Below are 21,482 nucleotides of genomic sequence, written 5' to 3'. Positions count from 1 at the left end.
CAAGCAGGCTCGTAACGCATGATCTGTCTTTGACAAAGCCATGCTAACTATTCTTAATCATATTATACCTCTCCAAATGTTCATAAATCCTGCCTCTCAGGATCTTCTCCATCAACTTACCAACCACTGAGGTTAGACACACTGGCCTATAATTTCCAGGGCTATCTCTATTCCCCTTCTTGAATAAAGAAACAACATCCGCAATCCTCCAATCCTCCGGTCTCCACTGATGATGCAAAGGTCATTGCCAGAGGCTCAGCAATCTCCTCCCCCGCGTCCCACAGTAGCCTGGGGTACATCCCACCCAGTCCTGGTGACTTATCTAACTTGATGCTTTTGAAAAGCTCCAACAGATCCTCTTTCTTAATATCTACATGCTTAAGCTTTTCAGTCCACTGCAAGTCTGTACTACAACCACCAAGATCCTTTTCCATAGTGAATACTGAAGTAAAGTATTCATTAATTACCTCTGCTATTTCTTCCAGTTCCAGACAAACTTTCCCACCGTCACACTTGACAGATCCTATTCTTTCACGTCTTATCCTCTTTGCTCTTCACATATCTGTAGAATGCCTTGGGGTTTTCCTCAATCCTGCCTGCGAAAGTCTTCTCGTGACCCAATCTGCCTCTCCTAATTTCCTTCTTAAGATCCTTCCTATTAGTCATATACTCTTCTAGATCTCTAACATTACCTAGCTCTCTGAACCTTTTGGAAGCTTTTCTTTTCTTCTTGACTAGATTAATATAGCCTTTGTACACCACGGTTCCTGTAACCTACCATAACTTCCCTGCCTCATTGGAACGTTGCTATGCAGAACTCCAGACAAATATTCCCTGAAAATTAGCCACATTTCTTCTGTACATTTCCCTGAGAAAACCTCTTTCCAATTTAAGCCTCCAATTTCCTGCCTGATAGCCTCATAATTCCCCTTACTCCAATTAAACACTTTTCTAACTTGTCTGATCCTACCTCTCTCCAATGCTATGGATTAAATGGCCTAGACTACAACAAAATGTGGTTCAATTTTGTCAGTTATTTCATCGAATTCGATGATCAGCCATGATCAAAATGAATGGTGGAACAGGCTCGAAGATCCGAATGGCCTACTCCTGTTTCTATATTTCCATGTCACACATGTCAGGTTATGGGGAAACCTCAAACGGTGATACAACCATCATCCTTAACATCCACTCTAGCATCTGAAGAATCTTTCACAAGAGCCAAACAAAAAGTAGGAATCCATATCTATTGACTATAATGGATGTGTCTGCTAGGTTTCCAGAGGCTATTCCATTATGCAATATAAGAGCTAAAAAGATTGTCGAGGAGTTACTTAAATTTTTTACCACACAAATGTCAGCACAAATGCACCCCTCCCCGATGGGCTCAACACATTATGTGCCCATTTTGAGCAAGAGGTCAGCGAGTGCATACCTTCCACTCCTGAAGCCTTGGCCAAACTGGTATTTGAGGTCATCATTGCAGATGTCAGCTAAGCCCTTCTCAAAATTCAACCCACAGAAGGCGGCTGTCCCAGATGGGGTATCCAGACGAGCACTCAAATCCTGCAAGTACCTTGCTAGCATGGGTATCACAGACGACGGTATTCACAGACATCTTTAACCTCTCCTTACACCAATCTCATGTCCCTACTTGCTTCAAGAAGACAACCATCACCCTGTATCAAAAAAAGGGCAGGCAGCATGCCTTAATGGCTATGGTCTGGTGGCTCTGACATCCATCATTACGAAGTTCTTCAAAAAGTTAGTCATGGAACAAATCAATTCTGGCCTCCCAGATTTCCTGGATCCAAGACTGTTAGGGACATGAACAGTTGTTGCCTGAACACTGTAGTAATTGCTTTTTGTACCGCGCGCTGTGACTTTTATGGAGTGAGCTATGACAGGCCAATTGCAGATAATTTGCCACCAGAAAGCAAAGTTTACCAGGTGCACCAATACAACAGTGGGAATTCAGGAAAACTAAAATGAAATCAATCATTCTGCACTGAATGATAATGAACTAGAAAAATATTTTTGTACATTGAAGGTCTTATGAGGAAAGGCTGAGAGACTTGAGGTTGTTTTCGTTAGAGAGAAGAAGGTTAAGAGGTGACTTAATTGAGGCATACAGATAGGGGATTAGATAGGGTGGACAGTGAGAGCCTTTTTCCTCAGATGGAGATGTCTGACACGAGGGGACATAGCTTTAAATTGAGGGGTGATAAATATAGGACAGATGTCAGAGGTAGGTTCTTTACTCAGAGAGTAGTAAGGGCATGGAATGCCCTGCCTGCAGCAGTAGTGGACTCAGCAACTTTAAGGGCATTCAAATGGTCATTGAATAGACATATGGATAATACTGGAATAGTTAACGTTAGACGGTCATTAGGTTGGTTGCACTGGTCGGTGCAACATCGAGGGCCGCAGGGCCTGTACTGCGCTATAATGTTCTATGTTCTATTGATGACTGTATAAGAGGGAGAGGGCTCTTGGATTTTTAACATCTTCGCAGATTGTCACCCCCACTGTGCAGATCTACCAGACACATGTCACTCCAACCAGTTGAGCTTCTCCACACCTATTTCCCATTTTATCACCTCCACTGAAATACCTTTATTGAATCGAAATCGGAAAGGAATAAGCTACACTGAAATTTGAACAAATACATCATTCTGAAGTGATAATGACATATTTCCCTGATTTTCTCTAGCTGTGACATTTCTCTTTGTCATTACTTTGTGTATGTGCAGCTTCTTCTTTCCTGTTCTTGAGCCCAAGCACAGGTGCATGCATGCGCCAATCAAACAAACATGCAGCTTGTCAAGGACAGAGATTCAGATTCTTGCTGCAGCTTCCATTTCAGAATCTGAAACCACGCTGACAGTGTACAGTGCAACAAATACACAGCAAATGCCATTTTCTTGGCCCTGCCCTCAACACTAGAACACCTAGATAACAAAGACATCTATGTCTGATTCCGATTGATTGACTACAGCTCAGCCTTCAATACCATTATTCATACAAAATCCATCTTCAAACTCCATAGCTTGGGTTTCGGCTCCTCCCTCTGTGACTGGATCCTAAACATCCCAACCCACTGACCACAATCAATAAGGATAGGCAACAACACCTCCTCCATGATCATCCTCAACACCGCAGCCCCACAAAGCTGTGCCTTCAATTCCATACAATGCTCTTTCCATACATATGATTATGTGGCCAAATTCCCCGCCAACTCGATTTTCAAGTCTGCTGATGACATCATCGTAATGTGTTGGCTCTCAAACAATGAAGAGACAGAGAATCTGTTGAACTGATGCAATGACAATAATCTCTCTTCAACATCAACAAAATGAAGAAGATAGTCATCGACTTCAGGAAGTATAGTGGAGCATATTCCCTTTTCTACATCAACAGGGATGAACTGGAAATTGTTTTTCTGCTGGCAGGAAGTTGTCCTACTAAACGTGCGAAGGCCCAAAGCCTCTTCCTGCTGTCGCCAGCAGCTGTCGAGCCCTCTCGGTGCCTGCCGCCTGTGACATCTTTGGTAGGCTCCCAAGCAAGTCCTACCTCCTTTTAAATGGACTGTTCAGACTGAAGTAATGCAGTTGAGACACTGCAATCCATTCTTCACAGGGTCGCGATGTTGGCTGTTCTTTTTCCAACATCGTCCTTCAAAGTATCGGAATGCCACTTGATCTACTCACCCTTCAACAGAATGAAATGCCAGCAGAATGTGTTTGCTGAAACACCACCTTGTTGCGGTGGACTAAGGGGCATAAAGAATACTTCAACACTGGGAGCTGTTTAGTGATTTTGCCTTTTGCGAGTTTTTGAAAAGAATTTTTAGACATAAATTGGCCACCTTTTAAAAATGCTCCACAATGTCCTTCCATAAACACTCAATCTCTCCACCACTGATGAACAGTGTACCATCGACAAATGCGCTGCAGGAATTCACCAAGGATACTCAGACAGCACCTTCCAAACACATGACCACTACCATCTAGAAGGACAAAACAGCAGATACCTGGGAACAACATCACCTGGAGGTTCCCCTCCAAGTCACTCAGCATGCTGATTTGGAAATATATCAAAATTCCTTCATTGTTGCTCAGTCAAAATCCAGGAATTCCATCCATAGCAGCACTGTGGGTAAACCTACATCTCAAGGACAGCAGTGGTTCAAGAAGGCACCAACACCCTCTCAAGAGCAGCAAGGGATGGGCAATAAATCCTTGTCTAGCCAGCAACATTCATATCTCATAAACAAATAAAGTAGCTCATCATGAAAGAAAAATCACTTCATGGAAATAGCAACATCCACAAACAACCATGGCTTCTTCTGAAAGTAACAAGTCAAGGGACATGCCAGAAGAAACAAAAAGGCATTTTTAAACAAAAAGACATTGCGGTGCGGGGGCAGAGGGGGGCATTCTCAAGCAGAGGCCGTTTAGCAGGCATCCTGCTGGACGTCATGGCCGCTGCAAGTCTCCAGTCGTCGGTTTTCTGAAGCCATCATCTCCAAGCCAGAAATCAGCGCAGAACTGTATAACTTAAATCTTCATTTTCATTTAATTAGTCGGTCCATGACTAATGTCTCCATGCCTGTGAGCCTCTTCCCTCCCCCTCTTTGCCTCTGCCAGGAGTGTTTCACTTCAGCGGGGTTTACAATAGCTCCCCACTTACAAACTGCTGGTTGCCTGACCCCACTGGGGGGCCATCGAGGCCTCCCCGAAGGGTTGAGGGTAAGGGGGTGAATGCCAGCTTGGCCCTTGGCACTGCCCAAGGGGCAATGTGACAATGCCCAGGGGGCACCTTGGCATTGGACAATGCCAAGAGGACAGGGCCTAATGAGCGTGGAGCCTAATGGAGGGGGCGGGGGGGGGGGGGGGGGTGGTCAGGGCCTCTGGTGGGAGATCAGTGGGGGTGGGGGAGGGTCCCACTACCACTCCGCACTCGAGCTTGGTTACAGAGAGAGGGAGGCCAGCGATCATGGATCGCCATTGGGTTGGGGGTAGAAAGGTGCGGTTTGCCTGCCAGAGAGGTTGGGACAACAATGACAAATGCACAGTGGCACATTTAGTGCTTTGCTGCCAGCCTTTCCAGTGGGAATAGGCCTCACCCAGTGATTTTCAGTGTGAATCTCTCTCCAGTGCATTCTGTAGGAGATTCATTTTGAAAATCCTGCTAAATAAAACCAGCGGATATACTCCAGTTTTTACATGAATTCAACATTTAGAATTTCCTTTGGGAGAATCACCCCCATGGTTTTCACACATAGATTCAAAGTAACACACAATAGGCTTATCGGCACAGAATAGAAATTGAAACGACATAGCAGACTATGAAACGCCCAACTGACATCACCATCAAAGCATATGATAGCTCTTAAAGCAGTCTTTTAAGACTTTTAAGGGGCATCTTGACAAATACATAAATAGGATGGGAGTGGAATGATATGGTCCCTGGAAGGATAGGAGGTTTTAGTTCTGTCGGACAGCATGGTCGGTGCAGGCTTGGAGGGTCTAAGGGCCTGTTCCTGTGCTGTAATTTTCTTTGTTCTTTGTTCTTTGTTCAGTCACACAACCGCTTAAATATATAACATCCTTCTTCCTTTACTTCTTTGGTCATGATAATAAATTACCACAGTCTTATACATATGATTAATAATACTCTCAAAAAAGTCCTAAGTGCCATTATTCATTACACACAGTCAAGAAGAAAGTCGATCAGGAGGACATATATTCCCCTTTGGTTTATACAATGCTGGGGAATTTGGCTGTCCTTGGCCCTGGAAGTATGATCGGGATACTTCTTTTAAAACTAATTCTGTATCATTCTCAGGTGGTATAGCATCGTAGTTACAATCATCAGGCGACTCACATACAAATAAGTCTTCTATAGTAGTATTCACAACACTAGGGACAAAATAAGTCTGCTTTTCTGTGGATAATTCAGAGACATCATTTTGAGATGATAATAATTGGCCAGCATGTTGTTGGCAAACTAGTTCAGCTTCAGGTCCAGATAAGTAATTGATCCTGTTTTTGCTAAAAAAAACTGGAACCCATTTCTCACTCGTGCATAATTACATGCTAACATTCAATCTCCTTGTTGAAGAAAGCATTGTTTTGCTCTCAATTCTCAACTAGCAACTTAAGATTATTTTTGATGCTCCACTATCTCTGAAGATTCTCAATTTTCTCTTTAAGAGTAGTAATGCAGGTGAGCTTTGGGTAGTTGCGCTAGTAATGTTTCTATAATTTCCAAAAAGCTATTCACATGATGTGAAAATGAATCTTGACCTTTTGAAGATTTAAAGAATATTCCAAGGATTGTACATGTCATTCAGCTAATCCACTGGCTGATGAATGATAAGGTGCAGATTCTATATGTTGAATACTATTTCCTTCAAGATAATCCTCATAAACCTATTATAATCCAGGTCAGAAACCCTAAGGTGTTTTATGAAGTTAGCCTAGACCATAAATTTTGCATTTTGATATTTTGGCGTGGGAAAGCATAGGATGTTTCACTCCAGTTACGATTCAAATGATCCACTAGTGAGATTTTATCAAACAAAATTTATTTAAGAAGACAGTTAACACATAGAAAGTCAATTAGCAATAACTTTTATCAATTACAAAATACAAAAAAGAGCAACCATGATAGTTAACCTTAACAGCTAAAATTGCTGTTCTAACACATTCTTACAAGCATACACCCAGGTTTTGGTTTACTACTGAAAATAAATATGCTCACATTATGCTGAGTCTTCCAGCTTTCCAACCCACTCTGTCATTTACTCCTTTGGTGAGTTGAAAATGCTGAGGCCTTCTGATCCTGGCACTTTCAGCACACTTTAAGAGACAGAGTCACTCCTTGCTTCCAGTTACTTGTTCACCAAACACCAAGAACCAAACTTACAATACCAAGGAGAAACACAGAAATACTGCTGTAGTTTGCAGTCCAAACATTTCTAACTAAAACTGAGTAAAGAGCTCTGGATTTCCCAATGAAAAAAAAACTGACCTGCCAAACGGGCTTCCTGCAACAATTGAAAAGGGTCATAAACTCCAAGACATTGCATTAGGCCCAAACCAAAAACAAACATTATTACAAAGAAATGAAACAAGTGCCTGCTTATAACTGCAGAGAACATGCCTAAAATATATTTCTTAAAGGCACAGTAGCATTGAGATGTTAAGGGGTTAACATTCCATGAATCTCCTATGGCCTTGGCTGAGCTCTCGCAAAAGTGCAAACGCAGCTGGTTGCTGTAAGATAAAGTGAAGTAAATTCTTAGCTTGAAAGCTGTAATTAACTGCATCTTGCTGTTCGGAACAATTTGTGCTAGTATCAGCACAGATTCCCTATTCTGATCTGTCACCCCGGCCTTGTAAATAACCTCGTGTAAATTGGTTTAGACAGGTCTCGGCTGATGATGTCCTTGTTTGAAGGACATAACATTCGCTTTATGGGCACGGCAACGTCCCAAGATATATGGGAATGGTTGCTATCTCACACTCGAGCAATGGTGGATGTGCAGTTTCAATGGCAACCAAAATGGGTTTTTGACATATTTGTGATTTTACTCACATACTGTCTTAGAACATACGAACATAAGAAATAGGAGCAGCAGTAAGCCATCTAGCCCTTCGAGCCTGCCCCGCCATTCAATAAGATCATGGCTGATCTGAAGTGGATCAGTTCCACTTTCCCACTTTCTCCCCATAACCCTTAATTCCCCTGTCTATCAGAAACCCATCTACCGTGACTTAAATATATTTAGCGAGGTAGGTTCCACCACTTCAACGGGCAGAGAATTCCAGATGTTCACCACCCTTTGAGTGAAGAAGTTCCTCCTCAACTCCAATCTAAACTGTCCCCCCCCACTTTTCTTGAGCCTGTGTCCTCTAGTCCTGCTATCCTTTCTAAGCGGGAAGAATCTCTCTACCTCTACCCTATCCATGCCTTTCATAATCTGATACGTCTCTATAAGATCCCTCCTCATCCTTCTCAACTCAAACAAGTACAGGCCCAGGCTATTTAGTCTCTCTTCATTGCTCAACCCCCTCATCTCCGGTATCAGCCTAGTGAACCTCCTCTGCACTCCTTCCAAGGCCAAAATATCCTTGCACAAGTGCAGCGACCAAAACTGCACACAGTACTCCAGCTGCGGCCTCACCAGTACCCTGTACAGTTGCAGCAAGACCTTCCTGCTTTTATATTCTATCCCCCTCGCTATAAAGGCCAACATTCCATTCGCCTTCTTGATCACCTGCTGCACCTGCAGACTGCGTTTTTGCGACTCATGCACAAGGACCCCCAGGTCTCTCTGCACCACAGTATGCTGAAGATTTTCGCCTTTTAAATAATAATCCCTCCGACTATTATTCCTGCCAAAGTAGATAACCTCACACTTGCTAACATTATACTCCATCTGCCAGGTCCTCGCCCACTCGCTCAACCTATCCAGATCTCTCTGCAGACTTTCCACACCCTCCACGCAATTTGCTTTTCCACTCATCTTCATGTCATCAGCAAATTTCATCACCCTACACTCAGCCCCCTCCTCCAGATCATCTATATAAATGGTAAACATTTGAAGCCCCAGCACCGATCCCTGCGGCACTCCTCTAGTCACCAACCACCAACCAGAAAAGCACCCATTGATACCAACTCTCTGCTTCCTATTAGACAGCCAATCCTCTATCCACACTAACACCTTACCCCCAACTCCATGTACCCTAACCTTCTGTAGCAACCTTTTGTGAGGCCTTTAGTACTTACTTTTGCTGTTGCTGATCTGGGTGAAGTTATACTGCATGTATGTGACTAACTGCTGTAAAAAGAGTACAAAGGGAGGGACTGCCCCCTGTTCAGACAGTATCACTCGGCAAAACTCAGCACACTGTGCTGAGTTAGTAAAGCAAACCTCCAGAAGCTTGTACTTGCTTGAAAATAAAGGACTGGGTTTTCTTATACAGATCAGTGTCTTGCTCTTGCATCAAGTACGTAAGGGTCTCTGAAAAACGAACCTGACAGCATGACACCTTCCCACTTACAAACTAAACCATCAACACTCAAAGATGGCTTCATTTTTCAAACCCTTTCTGTAACATATTACTAGTATTCTACAATACATAAATTTTACAAAATCATAACATGCAAACATAACAGTAGTATAGTCCATTTCAATCCTTGTATTCCACCACTAAACATGCCATTGAGTCATAGAATCATAGAGGTTTACAGCATGGAAACAGACCCTTCAGCCCAAATTGTCCATGTCGCCCTTATTTTTTAAAACCCCTAAACTAATCCCAATTGCCCACATTTGGCCCATATCTGTCTATCGCCATTTTACACATGTAACTGTCTAAATGCTTTTTAAAAGACAAAAGTATACCCACTTTCCTATTACTCTGGCAGCTTGTTCCAGACACTCACCACCCTCTGTGTGAAAAAAATTGCCCCTCTGGACACTTCTGTATCTCTCCCTTCTCATCTTAAACCTATGCCCTCTAATTTTAGACTCCCCTACCTTTGGGAAAAGATATTGACTACCTAGCTGATCTGTGCCCCTCGTTATTTTATAGACCTCTATAAGGTCACCCCTCAGCTTCCTATGCTCCAGAGAAAAAAGTCCCAGTCTATCCAGCCTCTCCTTATAACTCAAACCATCAAGTCCCGGTAGCCTCGTAGTAAATCTTTTCTGCGCTCTTTCTAATTTAATAATAGCCTTTCTATAATAGGGTGATCAGAACTGTACACAGTATTCCAAGTGTGGCCTTACCAATGTCTTGTACAACTTCAACAAGACGTCCCAACTCCTGTATTCAATTTTCTGACTGACGAAACCAAGCATGCCGAATGCCTTCTTCACCACTCTGTCCACCTGTGACTCCACTTTCAAGGAGTTGTGAACATATACCCCTAGATCTCTTTGTTCTGTAACTCTCCCCAACACCCTACCATTAACTGAGTTAGTCCTGCCCTGGTTCAATCTACCAAAAAGCATCACCTCACATTTGTCTAAATTAAACTCCATCTGCCATTCATCAGCTCACTGGCCCAATTGATCAAAAGCTTTGTTTTAGCCACCTTTTGCAAACCACCCTAAGTGCCTTGTTCTATCCCCAGAAACTTGTTAGCCTCTGAAGGAGACATTATTCCACAAGGTTTTCCATAATTAAGCCTGAATACAACAGCAGTCATCATAATCAGGAATCCAGGCACATACTCTGTTCCACCCTCTTCCATCAGGGAAAAGATTCAAAAGTCTGAAAGCAACTGACTCAAGAGCAATTTCCACCCTATGACCATCAGACGTTTGAATGGATCTACCTTATATTACATAGATGTTTCTTTACACCCTAGCTATGACTGTAACACTATCTTCTGTACCCTCTCCTTTCCTTGTCTCCCATGTACTCTATGAACAGTACATTTTGTCTGTATAGCTCAAGAGACAATACATTTCATGCAGCCCAATAAATGTGACAATAGTAAATCAAATCAAATCAAACACATATGCCACGACCAATATGGTCACCTCTAACTCCCTATGCAAGGCACATCCAGCGTTGCCATTTGCCATAAATCATGCTCCACCTTCTCAGCAATCTCCACCACTTCTTCCTTGGCAGCTATCAAAGCAATGAAGTCAGGAACTTGTCCTCTTCTCACAGGCGTTATGCATCTGTTTCTCCTCCGTGACAAAGTGTAGAATTAGTAACATGTCAAGTAATGTCTGTATGCAAGTCTGACACACATTCTTGTCAGTTATATGTTGCATCTAAAAGCACACAAAAGCAGACCACATGCTTTCGACTCATTTGTCTTGTGACACTGAGGCTGATCACGCACATGTTAGTTCTTTATAACCCCAGAAGAGGCACTTGTTGGAAACGCTACACTGGTACCTATCCTGGTGCATCAGAGCAGATCTTGATCCATTTCCTCCACTGGACCTCACTGTTGCTCACCTGCTGTGTGACATTGATCAGGTGATAGGGTCTTCTGAATCTCTGTCGATACTCTGCCATGAGGAAATTGATGTGGGAGAGAAGTCTTGTGGAGAAAACGGCAGTGCCCTGGCAGCAAAGCACAGCCTTTCTGATGAACAGGAGACTTTTTAATAGGTTGTCCTTTTAATTGAGTGTAAAGCAGTAAAGGGCAAAAGATTTGGAGTGGCAAAAACATCAGGAATGGTGCGCCATTGACAAAATTTTAGCTGCAAATTCAAGTCCAAAAATTCTTTCATTCCTACCATGCTAGGGCAAGCCTTCCAGTGCCATTTGAAAGTCCTGAGTATTATTCAACAACAAAAGCATAAAGAGAGAGAGAGAGAGAGAGAATCATGCAAGAACATTAACTCTCCTAGTGGGCACAATGTGGCAATGGGCTGCTGCAGTCTCCAGGTCTCTGGGTCAAATTCCCACTTCCTGACTGTGCAGACACATGGATCTGGGTCAGTGTCTGTGGGAGTTTGCGCATTCTCCCCGTGCTTGCAGGAGTTTTCTCTGAGTGCTCCGGTTTCCTCCCACATCCCAAAGATGTGCTATTAGGCTGATTGGCAGTAATAAATTGTCCCTAAATTAGTTTCCCTCAATGTGGATGGCCATAAAACATTGGATGAGGGTCATGGGTGGAAGGGGGGGACTGGCGGTGTTAGGATGGCAGCGTGGGCTCGTTGGGCCGAAGGGCCTGTTTCCTGGGCTGTTTTTGTTCTTTGTTCTTTAAAACTTGCCCCTTGACAAATTGACATCCAGTAGCAAAAAAACCACTTGGCAACTTCTTGATCCTTGACTTGCCAGAAGTCCTGTCTCTTTGAAGAGAGAATGATCCCCTTTCTCTGCTTGTTGACTAGCACAGCAAAAGTCTTTTCCACTGTTTATCACAGCAGCAGCTGTTGCCATCCCTTGCTTCTGGTATCATTTCCAGAAAGGCCAGCTTCCCTACTTTCATATCAAAGTATGAAACATATAATTTGATTTTCAATAGCTTTCAGCCTATTGTAACAAAAAAATTATGGGGGCCTGTTTCCTCATAGAATTGTAGAATCCTTACAGTATAGACGGACTGACCACAATCCCATCAAGGCCATCTTCCCATAATCCCACACATTTACCCTACTAATCCCCCTGACACGACGATCAATTTAGCATGGCCAAACCACCTAAACTGTACATCTTTGGACTGTGGGAGGAAACCAGAGCATCCTGAGGAAAGACACAGAGAGAAAGTGCAAACTCCACACAAATAGTGACTGATGCCAGAATTGACTCTGGGTCTCTGGCACTGTGAGGCAGCAATGTTAACCACCATACCACCGTGCCGCCCTTTCCAAGCAAGTTTAGCATGGTGGCACAGTGGCATAGTGATTAGCACTGCCGTCTCACAGTGCCAGGCACCCAATTCTGGCCTTGGTTGGTGATGTGGAGTTTGCATGTTTTTCATGTGTCAATGTGAATTTCCTCCAGGTGCTCAGGTTTCTTCTCATTGTCCAAAGATGTGTGGATTAAGTTGATTCACCATGCTAAATTTCCACATAGTGTCAGGGGATTAGCAGTAAATAGTTGGGTTACAGGAATAGGACCTGGGTGGGATTGTTGTCAGTGGAGGCTCAATGGGCCGAATGGCCTCTTTCTGTACTGTAAAGTGTCTATGATTTTATTCTATCATTCTATGATCTCATCATCCACCAAATCAGGACATAGCCATCTTTACACTTGGTAGCATTCAGGATCGACCCATTATATTTAACAGGACAGCAGTGGAGAGGCAGCATTTGTTTGCTTTAATTTCATAATCCTCCAATAGATTATTTCTCTTTTTCTTGTGTTGTCTCAAGTGGGAAATGCAGAGGCCAGCCCGCGAGCTAGCTTACCAGCTTATCCTGTCAAATTTTCAAGAACTCATGATAGCATGCTGGCATGCAGCTGCTCCTGAAAGCAAAGCCTGCCCTAATCTGAAAAGGAGAGTAAGTAAAGAAAAGGCTTCCTCCCCATGGGAACTGAACACCCCATGGACACAGAACACCCTCTTTCCCATGAACATGGGACAATCTACATGGAGATGATGGAGAGGTGATGGCCTAGTGGTTTTATTGCTGGACTATTAGTCCAGAAACTCAGCTGATGTTCTGGGGACCTGGTTTTGAATCCTGCCACAGTTGATGGTGGAATCTGAATTTAACAAAAAAGTATCTGGAATTATGAATCTACGGATGACAATGAAACCATTGCCAATTGTCAGAAAAACTCATCTGGTTCAGTAATGTCCTGTTTAGGTGAGGAAATCTGTCATCCTTACCTGGTCTGAACTACATGTGATTTCAGAGCCACAGCAATGTGGTTGACTCTCAATTGTTCTCCAAGGGCAACTCGGGATGGGTAATAAATTCTGGCCTGCCAGAGATGCCCATGTCTCACAAATAAATTTTTAAAAATGGGACATCCCATGAAACTCTCCCACCCACCCCTACAAGTCTTCCCCAGCAAAGGCCTCATCTGACATTTCTCCCTGGCACTTTCTCCTAGCTCTGCCATCACATCAGCAGGAAGAATTCGTAATATGAGGGAATAAGTGGAGAAGCCTGGCAATGATATTTAGCTGTATGGTAATGGTGTTCCCATCATTTCATGGTGGGAATCCTATAACATCAGTGGTGGATACTGAATAGGAAGTCCTATCAATGTAAAAGCAATTTGGAGCCTCCTATTGGAATCAGCGCCCCCACTGGCTTTCCGTCCCAATGAAAAGAGGTCGAAAATCCTTCCCCCAGTAGCTTTGAGATCTGATGGCATGGGTGCCTGTCATGAGTGTTGTAGGGTTTTGCACATAGTTTTACGTCTGAAACAATCGCTGTAATCATGAGTCTCTCTTTTCTCTGAGAACTATTGACAAATACATAGTAAACAGTACAAGCTAAGAGCTGTTTCTATTTTTGCTGGTATGCATGGCTAAGTCCAACACAAGAGTGGGTGCAGATCTCTTACATTGCTGTTCATGTACTCCGTTTCATATTAACCCTATATTTTCCAGACACTTATACTATACCACCCCTAGGTCTTTATCCAATATTTTGCTTTTCTCTTGACCAAAACTTCCATACAGTGGCAACCATAATCTGACTGCCACTCTGATCCTGCTGGAACTGAAATCATTCCTTTCTCATCTGACATCCTATAAGAGCATAAGAAATAGGAGCAAGAGTAGGCCATCTAGCCCCTTGAGCCTGCCCCGCCATTCAATAAGATCACGGCTGATCTAAAGTGATGCAGTTCCACTTTCCCACTTTCTCCCCATAACCCTTAATTCCCTTGTCTATCAGAAATCTATCTAACCGTGATTTAAGTATATTCAACGAGGTAGCCTCCACCACTTCAATGGGCAGACAATTCCAGGGATTCGCCACCCTTTGAGTGAAGAAGTTCCTCTTCGACTCCGTTCTAAACTGCGCACGCCCACCCACCCCGTTATTTTGAGGCTGTGCCCTCTAGTTCTGCTATCCTTTCTAAGTAGGAAGAATCTCTCTACCTCTACCCTATCTAGACCCTTCATTATCCTGTAAGTCTCTATAAGATCCCCCCTCAGCCTTCTAAACTCTAACAAGTACAGACCCAGTCTACTCAATCTCTCTTCATAAGTTAACCCCCTCGTCTCCAGTATCAGCCTGGTGAACCTTCTCTGTACTCCCTCCAAGGCCAATATATCCTTTCACAATACGGAGCCCAAAACTGCACACAGTACTCCAGTTGCGGCCTCAGCAGTGCCCTGTACAGTTGCAGCAAGAACTCAGTGTAGCACAGCAAGTTCCCCAGGCCTTGTATCCAGCTAAGTCGGTGGTATGGAAGCCACACCTGCTTTTAAATGGCACCAGCCACCTTCAAGCAGGTTCAGCCACTTTGAGAAGCCAGGGAAAAGTTATCTGCATAGAAGCTAAGCACTTTTGCACTTCTGCGATGAAGGTTTGGTGGTCAGGAGTGGGTATTTGGTAGTCAGTGGAGTTGGGGGATAACATTTGGTCAGTGAGGGGGGATGTCATGTGGTTAGGGGATGGTCAATGGGGGCGTCAGGTAATCAGGACGGTAATTGAAAGGTTAAGCAGAGAGGAGAGGCTTATCAAGAGGTGAGAGTATAAAGGGGAATGGTAGGGTAGTCTGCATGGAAATGGGAAGCTAGTTTTTGGGGTGGGAGATAGTTAGGGCTGTTTGAGGGACTGTAGTCAGGGCAAGGATTTAGTTACGCTGGAAAATTGTGGGTTGGAGTAATCAAGGAGTGAGGGAGAAGTCAGGGGAGTGTGGGGGTTGTCAGTGGGATAGTCAAGAGTTAGGGGTTAGTCAGTGGAGTGTAGTCAGAGGATTAGTCAGAATGGAGAATTGAGGATTGGGAAAGTCAAGTCTGAGGTAGTGGTCAGAGTAGTTGGAGGTTGGGAGGGAAGTCAGGGTCAGTGTGTAAGTTAGTCTGGTGGAGTAATTGGGCATTGGGGTACTCAGGAGTGAGGAGTAGTCAGAGGATTAAAAGAGGAGTCGTAAAGTGTAAAATAATCAGGACAGTGTAGTTGAGGTGGATATCAGAGAAGGAAAATCAGAGTCCATAGTTATAAAATAGTCACAATTAAATTTATTTGAGAATTTAAGAGACACTTCTGTTTAGAATTACAGCAAGGGTGCATTTAGATGACTAACACTAATGTGTTTGAGAGGAAGCTCGACTTAAACATGAGGGCAAATCAAAGAGGGCGGCATGGTGGCACAGTAGTTAGCACTGCTGCCTCACAGTGCCAGGGACCCAGGTTTGATTCCTGGCTTGGGTCACTGACTATGTGGAGTTTGCATATTCTCCCCATGTCTGTGTGGGTTTCCTCCGGGTACTCCAGTTTCCTCCCACAGTCCAAAGATTTGCAGGTTAGGAGAATTGGCCATGCTAAATTCTCCCTCAGTGTACCCAAACAGGCCCCAGTGTGTGGTGACTAAGGGATTTTCAGTAACTTCACTGCAGTGTTAATGTAACACTACTTGCGACTAATAAATAAACTTTACTTTAAGGAAAGAAAATGAGATTAGATAAGGAAGGATGGAATAGACTATGTGTATACTATGAACACCAGTTGAATGAATGTTCTGTTTCAGCGTTGTAAATACTATGTATAACTATGTAACATAGAAAGTTTTACCTCCATTTTGTTAATAACAATTTCAGAATTCTGGTCCCACACACGAGCAGTACCATCTTCAGTGATATATTCTTTGCAAGCTGTAACCATTTGATTTGTGATCTAAAGTTGATAATATACAATATTACAGCAGAATTACCAATATGCAGATTGATTCTGAGAATGAATTTATAATCAAATTAACATACCAACCTTAATAAAGAGAGAGGTCATCTGTTGTGAGGTGTTGTAGTGTTGAGACACATTGTGGATCATTTGAATTGTATTTATCAAATTTGGAACTCCTTTTGTCATAGTAACCTGGAATTTGAATTATTTAATAACTATGATACTAGAAAGATAAAAAACATTTTTAAAAAATAGAGCATAGAATTAAAAGTTATAATAAGAGCAAAATACTATGAATCCTGGAACTTAAAGAATAACATTGTTGTCCCTTTGAGTGGACTTTTAAAAAAATTGGGAATAAAGTCAAGTCACATTGAGCATGATCATCCTTGATGTCACCATTAATGTTTTGAAGATGGGGCACGAATGGTGTGAATCTTACTACTTTGTGTTATTCATCAAGGTCATGTTTTCAGACCAACATCAAAAGAAGAAAATAATTTGCAACAACTGATCTGGAACATGGAACATAGAACACTACAGCACAAACAGGCCCTTCAGCCCACAAGTTGTACCTACCATATCCCTACCTACCAGGCCCCTCTATGATCCTTAATCCCATTAAATCCATGTACTCATCCAGAAGTCTCTTAAAAAACCTCTATGAATGGATACAAATAAATACAGAAACAGTACATGCAAAATGTAGAACCTAGACCACCACAGAGGTATGCCTGTGCCACCAATATTACTTAATCAGAAATGCCAACTGTGAGAATTTTCCAGATAAACCAGCCTCTCATCCATTGACATTGTGTACACTTCCCACAGTCTCAGAAAAGCAGCTAGCATAATGAAGGACCCCATGCACCTGGGGCATTCTCTCTTCCACCTTCTTCCCTCGGGAACATAAGAACATAAGAAATAGGAGCAGGAGTAGGCCTGCTCCCCATAACTCCCTTATTGGTCAAAAATCTATCTACCTGTGACTTAAACACATTTAATGAGGTAGCCTCCACTGCTTCAATGGGCAGAGAATTCCAAAGATTCACTACCCTCTGGGAGAAGAAGTTCCTCCCCAACCCTGTTCTAAATTGACTCCTTATTTTGAGGCTGTGCTCTCTAGTTCTTGTTTCCTTTCTAAGTGGAAATAATCTCTCTGCTTCTACACTATCTAGCCCCTTCATTATCTTATATGTCTCTATAAGATTTCCCCTCAGCCTTCTAAACTCCAATGAGTACAGGCCCAATCTACTCAATCTCTCCTCATAAGCTAACCCCCTCATCTCCGGAATCAACCTGGTGAACCTTCTCTGCATTCCCTCCAAAGCCAATATATCCTTTCGCAAATAAGGGGACCAAAATTGCACACAATACTCCGGTTGCGGCCTCACCAATACCTTGTACAATTGCAGCAAGACCTCCCTGCTTTTATATTCCATCCCCCTCGTAATAAAGGCCAACATTCCATTTGCCTTCTTGATCACCTGCTGCACCTGCAGACTGAGTTTTTGTGAGGTCCCTCTGCACCGTAGCATGTTGTAATTTTTTTACCATTTAAATAATGGTCCATCTTACTATTATTCCTTCCAAAGTAGATAACCTCACACTTGCCAACGTTATACTCCATCTGCCAGATCCTCGCCCACTCACTCAGCCTATCCAAATCTCTCTGCAGACTTTCCATGCCCTCCACGCAATCTGCTTTCCCACTCATCTTTGTGTCATCCGCAAACTTTGTTACCCTACACTTGGTCCCCTCCTCCAGATCGTCTATGTATATGGTAAACAGTTGAGGCCCCAGAACCGATCCCTGCAGCACGCCACTAGTCACCAACTGCCAATCGGAAAAGCACCCATTTATTCCAACTCTCTGCTTCCTGTTAGACAGCCAATCCTCAATCCACGCTGACACTTTACCCCCAACTCCGTATACCATAACCTTTTGTGAGGCACCTTATCGAACGCCTTCTGGAAATCTAAAAACACCATAATCACCAGTTCCCCTCTATCAACCACACTCATTACATCTTCATAAAAATCCAGTAAATTCATCTAACACGACTTTCCCTTCATGAATCCATGCTGTGTCTGCTTGATTGAACCATTCTTTTCCAGGTGTCCTGCTATTTCTTCCTTAATGATAGATTCCAGCGTTTTCCCAGCTATGGATGTTAAGTTCACCGGCCTGTAGTTACCCCTCTTTTGTCCACCTCCCTTTTTAAACAGTGGCGTTACATTAGCTGTTTTCCAATCAGCTGGCACCTCCCCAGAGTCCAGCGAATGTTGATAAATTACAACTAACGCATCTGCTTTTACTTCTGCCTTTTCTTTTAGTACCCTGGGATGCATTCCATCAGGACCCGAGGACTTGTCTACCTTTAGTCCCATTAGCCTACCAAGTACTACCTCTTTAGTAATAGTAATAGAAAAGATACAAAAGTCTGGATTCCAGCAACCACAGTAATTTGCTTTTGTACAAAAGTCTAAGGTCTCTGCTGTCATCAGACTTTTGAATGGACCTACCATATATTATGCTGATCTTTCTCTGTACCCTTGCTATGACTGTAACGCTACATTCTGCACTGTCTCCTTTCCTTCTCTCCTTTGGGCTCTATGAATGATATAGAGTCCATAGAGTTCATAGAATCGTACAGTGCAGAAAGAGGCCCTTTGGCCCATCGAGTCTGCACCGAACACAATCCCACCCAGGCCCTACCCCCATATTTTACCCACTAACCCCTCTACATAAGAACATAAGAAATAGGAGCAGGAGTAGGCCATCTAGCCCTTGGAGCCTGCCCCGCCATTCAATAAGATCATGGCTGATCTGAAGTGGCTCGGTTCCACTTTCCCGCCTTCTCCCCATAACCCTTAATCCCCTTGCCTATCAAAAACCTATCTACCCATGTCTTAAATATATTTAGCAAGGCAGCCTCCATCACTTCAACGGGCAGAGAATTCCAGAGATTCACCACCCTTTGAGTGAAGAAGTTCCTCCTCAACTCCGTTCTAAATTGCACCCCCCTTACCTTGAGGCTGTGCCCTCTAGTCCTACTGTCCTTTCTGAGCGGGAAGAGCCTCTCCACCTCCATCCTATCCATCCCATTCATCATCTTATATGTCTCAATGAGATCTCCCCTCATCCTTCTAAACTCTAACGAGTACAAGCCTAGTTTATTCAGCCTCTCCTCACAGCTCAACCCCCTCAACTCCGGTATCAGCCTAGTGAACCTCCTCTGCACTCCCTCCAAGGCCAAAATATCCTTGCGCAAGTGCGGTGACAAAAACTGCACGCAGTACTCCAGCTGCAGCCTCACCAGTGCCCTGTACAGTTGCAGCAAGACCTCCCTACTTTTATATTCAATCCCCCTCGCTATGAAGGCCAGCATCCCATTCGCCTTCCTGACCACCTGCTGCACCTGCAGGCTGGGTTTTTGCGACTCATGCACAAGGACCCCGAGGTCCCTCTGCACCGTAGCATGCTGCAGTTTTTCGCCATGTAAGTAGTAGCCCTGCCTACCATTATTCCTACCAAAGTGGACAACTTCACACTTGCCAACAGTAAATTCCATTTGCCAGTTCCTGGCCCATTCGCCCAGCCTATCTAGATCCCTCTGCAGACTTTCCACACCCTCCGCACAATTTGCCGTTCCACCAATTTTGGTGTCATCAGCAAATTTCAACACCATACACTCGGTTCCCTCCTCCAGATCATCTATATAAATGGTAAATAGCTGAGGCCCCAGCACCAGTCCCTGGGGCACTCCACTAGTCACCAACCGCCAATCCGAATAGCACCCATTGACCCCCACTCTCTGCCTCCTATTTGACAGCCAATCCTCTATCCACGCTAACACCCTACCACCAACTCCATGCCCCCTAACCTTCTGTAACAACCTCTTGTGCGGCACCTTATCAAATGCCTTCTGAAAATCAAGAAACACCACATCCACCAGTTCTCCTCTATCCACTGCACTAGACACATCCTCATAGAATTCCAATAAATTCGTCAGACACGACTTCCCCTTAACGAAACTGTGCTGCGTCTGCTCTATCAAACAATTCTCCTCAAGATGCCTCGCTATTTTCTCCTTGATTACGGATTCAAGCATTTTACCTACAACAGACGTTAAACTAACCGGCCTATAATTCCCTGCCTTTTGCCCGCTACCCTTCTTAAACAACGGTGTAACATTAGCCATTTTCCAATCTTCCGGCACTTCCCTGGAATCCAGCGAGGTTTGGAAAATAATCATCAAGGCATCCACTATCACCTCTGCCATTTCTTTCAGAACCCTTGGATGCATTCCATCCGGTCCTGGGGACTTGTCCACTGTCAGTCCCTCTAGTCTGTTTAGCACTGCCTCTCTAGTAACAATAATGTCATTCATTATTGTTGTGTCCAGGGATGCTTAGGTCTAACCTACGCATCCGTGGACACTAAGGGGCAATTTAATCAACCTAACCCGCACATCTTTGGACTGTGGGAGGAAACCGGAGTACCCGGAGGAAATGTCTATATAGCACGCATGTATCACAATTCTTGTGACAACAAGAAATCAAATCAAATCAAATCACATCATTATTTTGGCTGTGTCATTTTGGGTGAGAAAATTGGCGGGATTTCGTGCCACAGTTTTTTTAAAATCTCCATGAGATTCATGCCAAGACTGCTCAATGGCAAAATGATTCTAATTCACCCACTTGAAGATTAGCTGAACATTTCAATTGGAAGCACTGCATTCACCTCCCCTGAATTTGTTCATCTAACCAAGAATATGGCAACTAGGAAGCTGGTGCCAAAGTTTCAGATAGAAATCGACCAGATTCCTGGATAGGGGTTGAGAGAGACATGATGAGCTGTACCCTTCAACAGGCCAGACACCATCCAGTAAGGTTACGAACTTTGCAAGGGAGTTGGTGCCAGTGCTGGTCAGCACTTGTGTCCTGCAGAGAAGGACAGATGGTAAGGGAGTCTAGCAGGTGTATTTAGTTGGTGGGACCTAGGATGTGATGAGGAGAGAGGCTGCAATGGAGATGGAGATGACATGTGCGTCAAGTGCAGGAAAAAGATGAATGACCTCTTCCGTTCAACTGCTCCTCTCATTTCTCAACACTCACTCGCTCGCACATCTATCATACATCTACTGAGAACTTACTCATTGCTGTCTAATGGGAC

At 43.7% G+C, this 21,482-nt stretch overlaps 1 protein-coding gene across 1 annotated transcript in view; it reads right to left on the bottom strand.

Annotated features, from left to right (window-relative positions):
- Positions 1-21,482, bottom strand: part of LOC145345623 (dynein axonemal heavy chain 8-like) — a 1,557,438-nt gene that overhangs the window by 1,354,362 nt on the left and 181,594 nt on the right. Inside the window, exons 13-14 of the mRNA XM_080193457.1 lie at positions 16,385-16,492; positions 16,193-16,294 (exon numbers count right to left, since the gene is read on the bottom strand). Of these exons, the coding sequence (XP_080049583.1) occupies positions 16,193-16,294; positions 16,385-16,492 (210 nt within the window). The remainder of the gene's footprint in view (positions 1-16,192; positions 16,295-16,384; positions 16,493-21,482) is intronic.

The sequence above is a fragment of the Carcharhinus amblyrhynchos genome, chromosome 7 (genome assembly GCF_965287045.1).
Source record: "Carcharhinus amblyrhynchos chromosome 7, sCarAmb.v2.hapA, whole genome shotgun sequence".
In the NCBI taxonomy this organism is placed as follows: Eukaryota; Metazoa; Chordata; class Chondrichthyes; order Carcharhiniformes; family Carcharhinidae; genus Carcharhinus; species Carcharhinus amblyrhynchos.
Note: the sequence above shows the minus strand (reverse complement) of the source record. Positions and strands in the feature narration are given on the sequence as shown.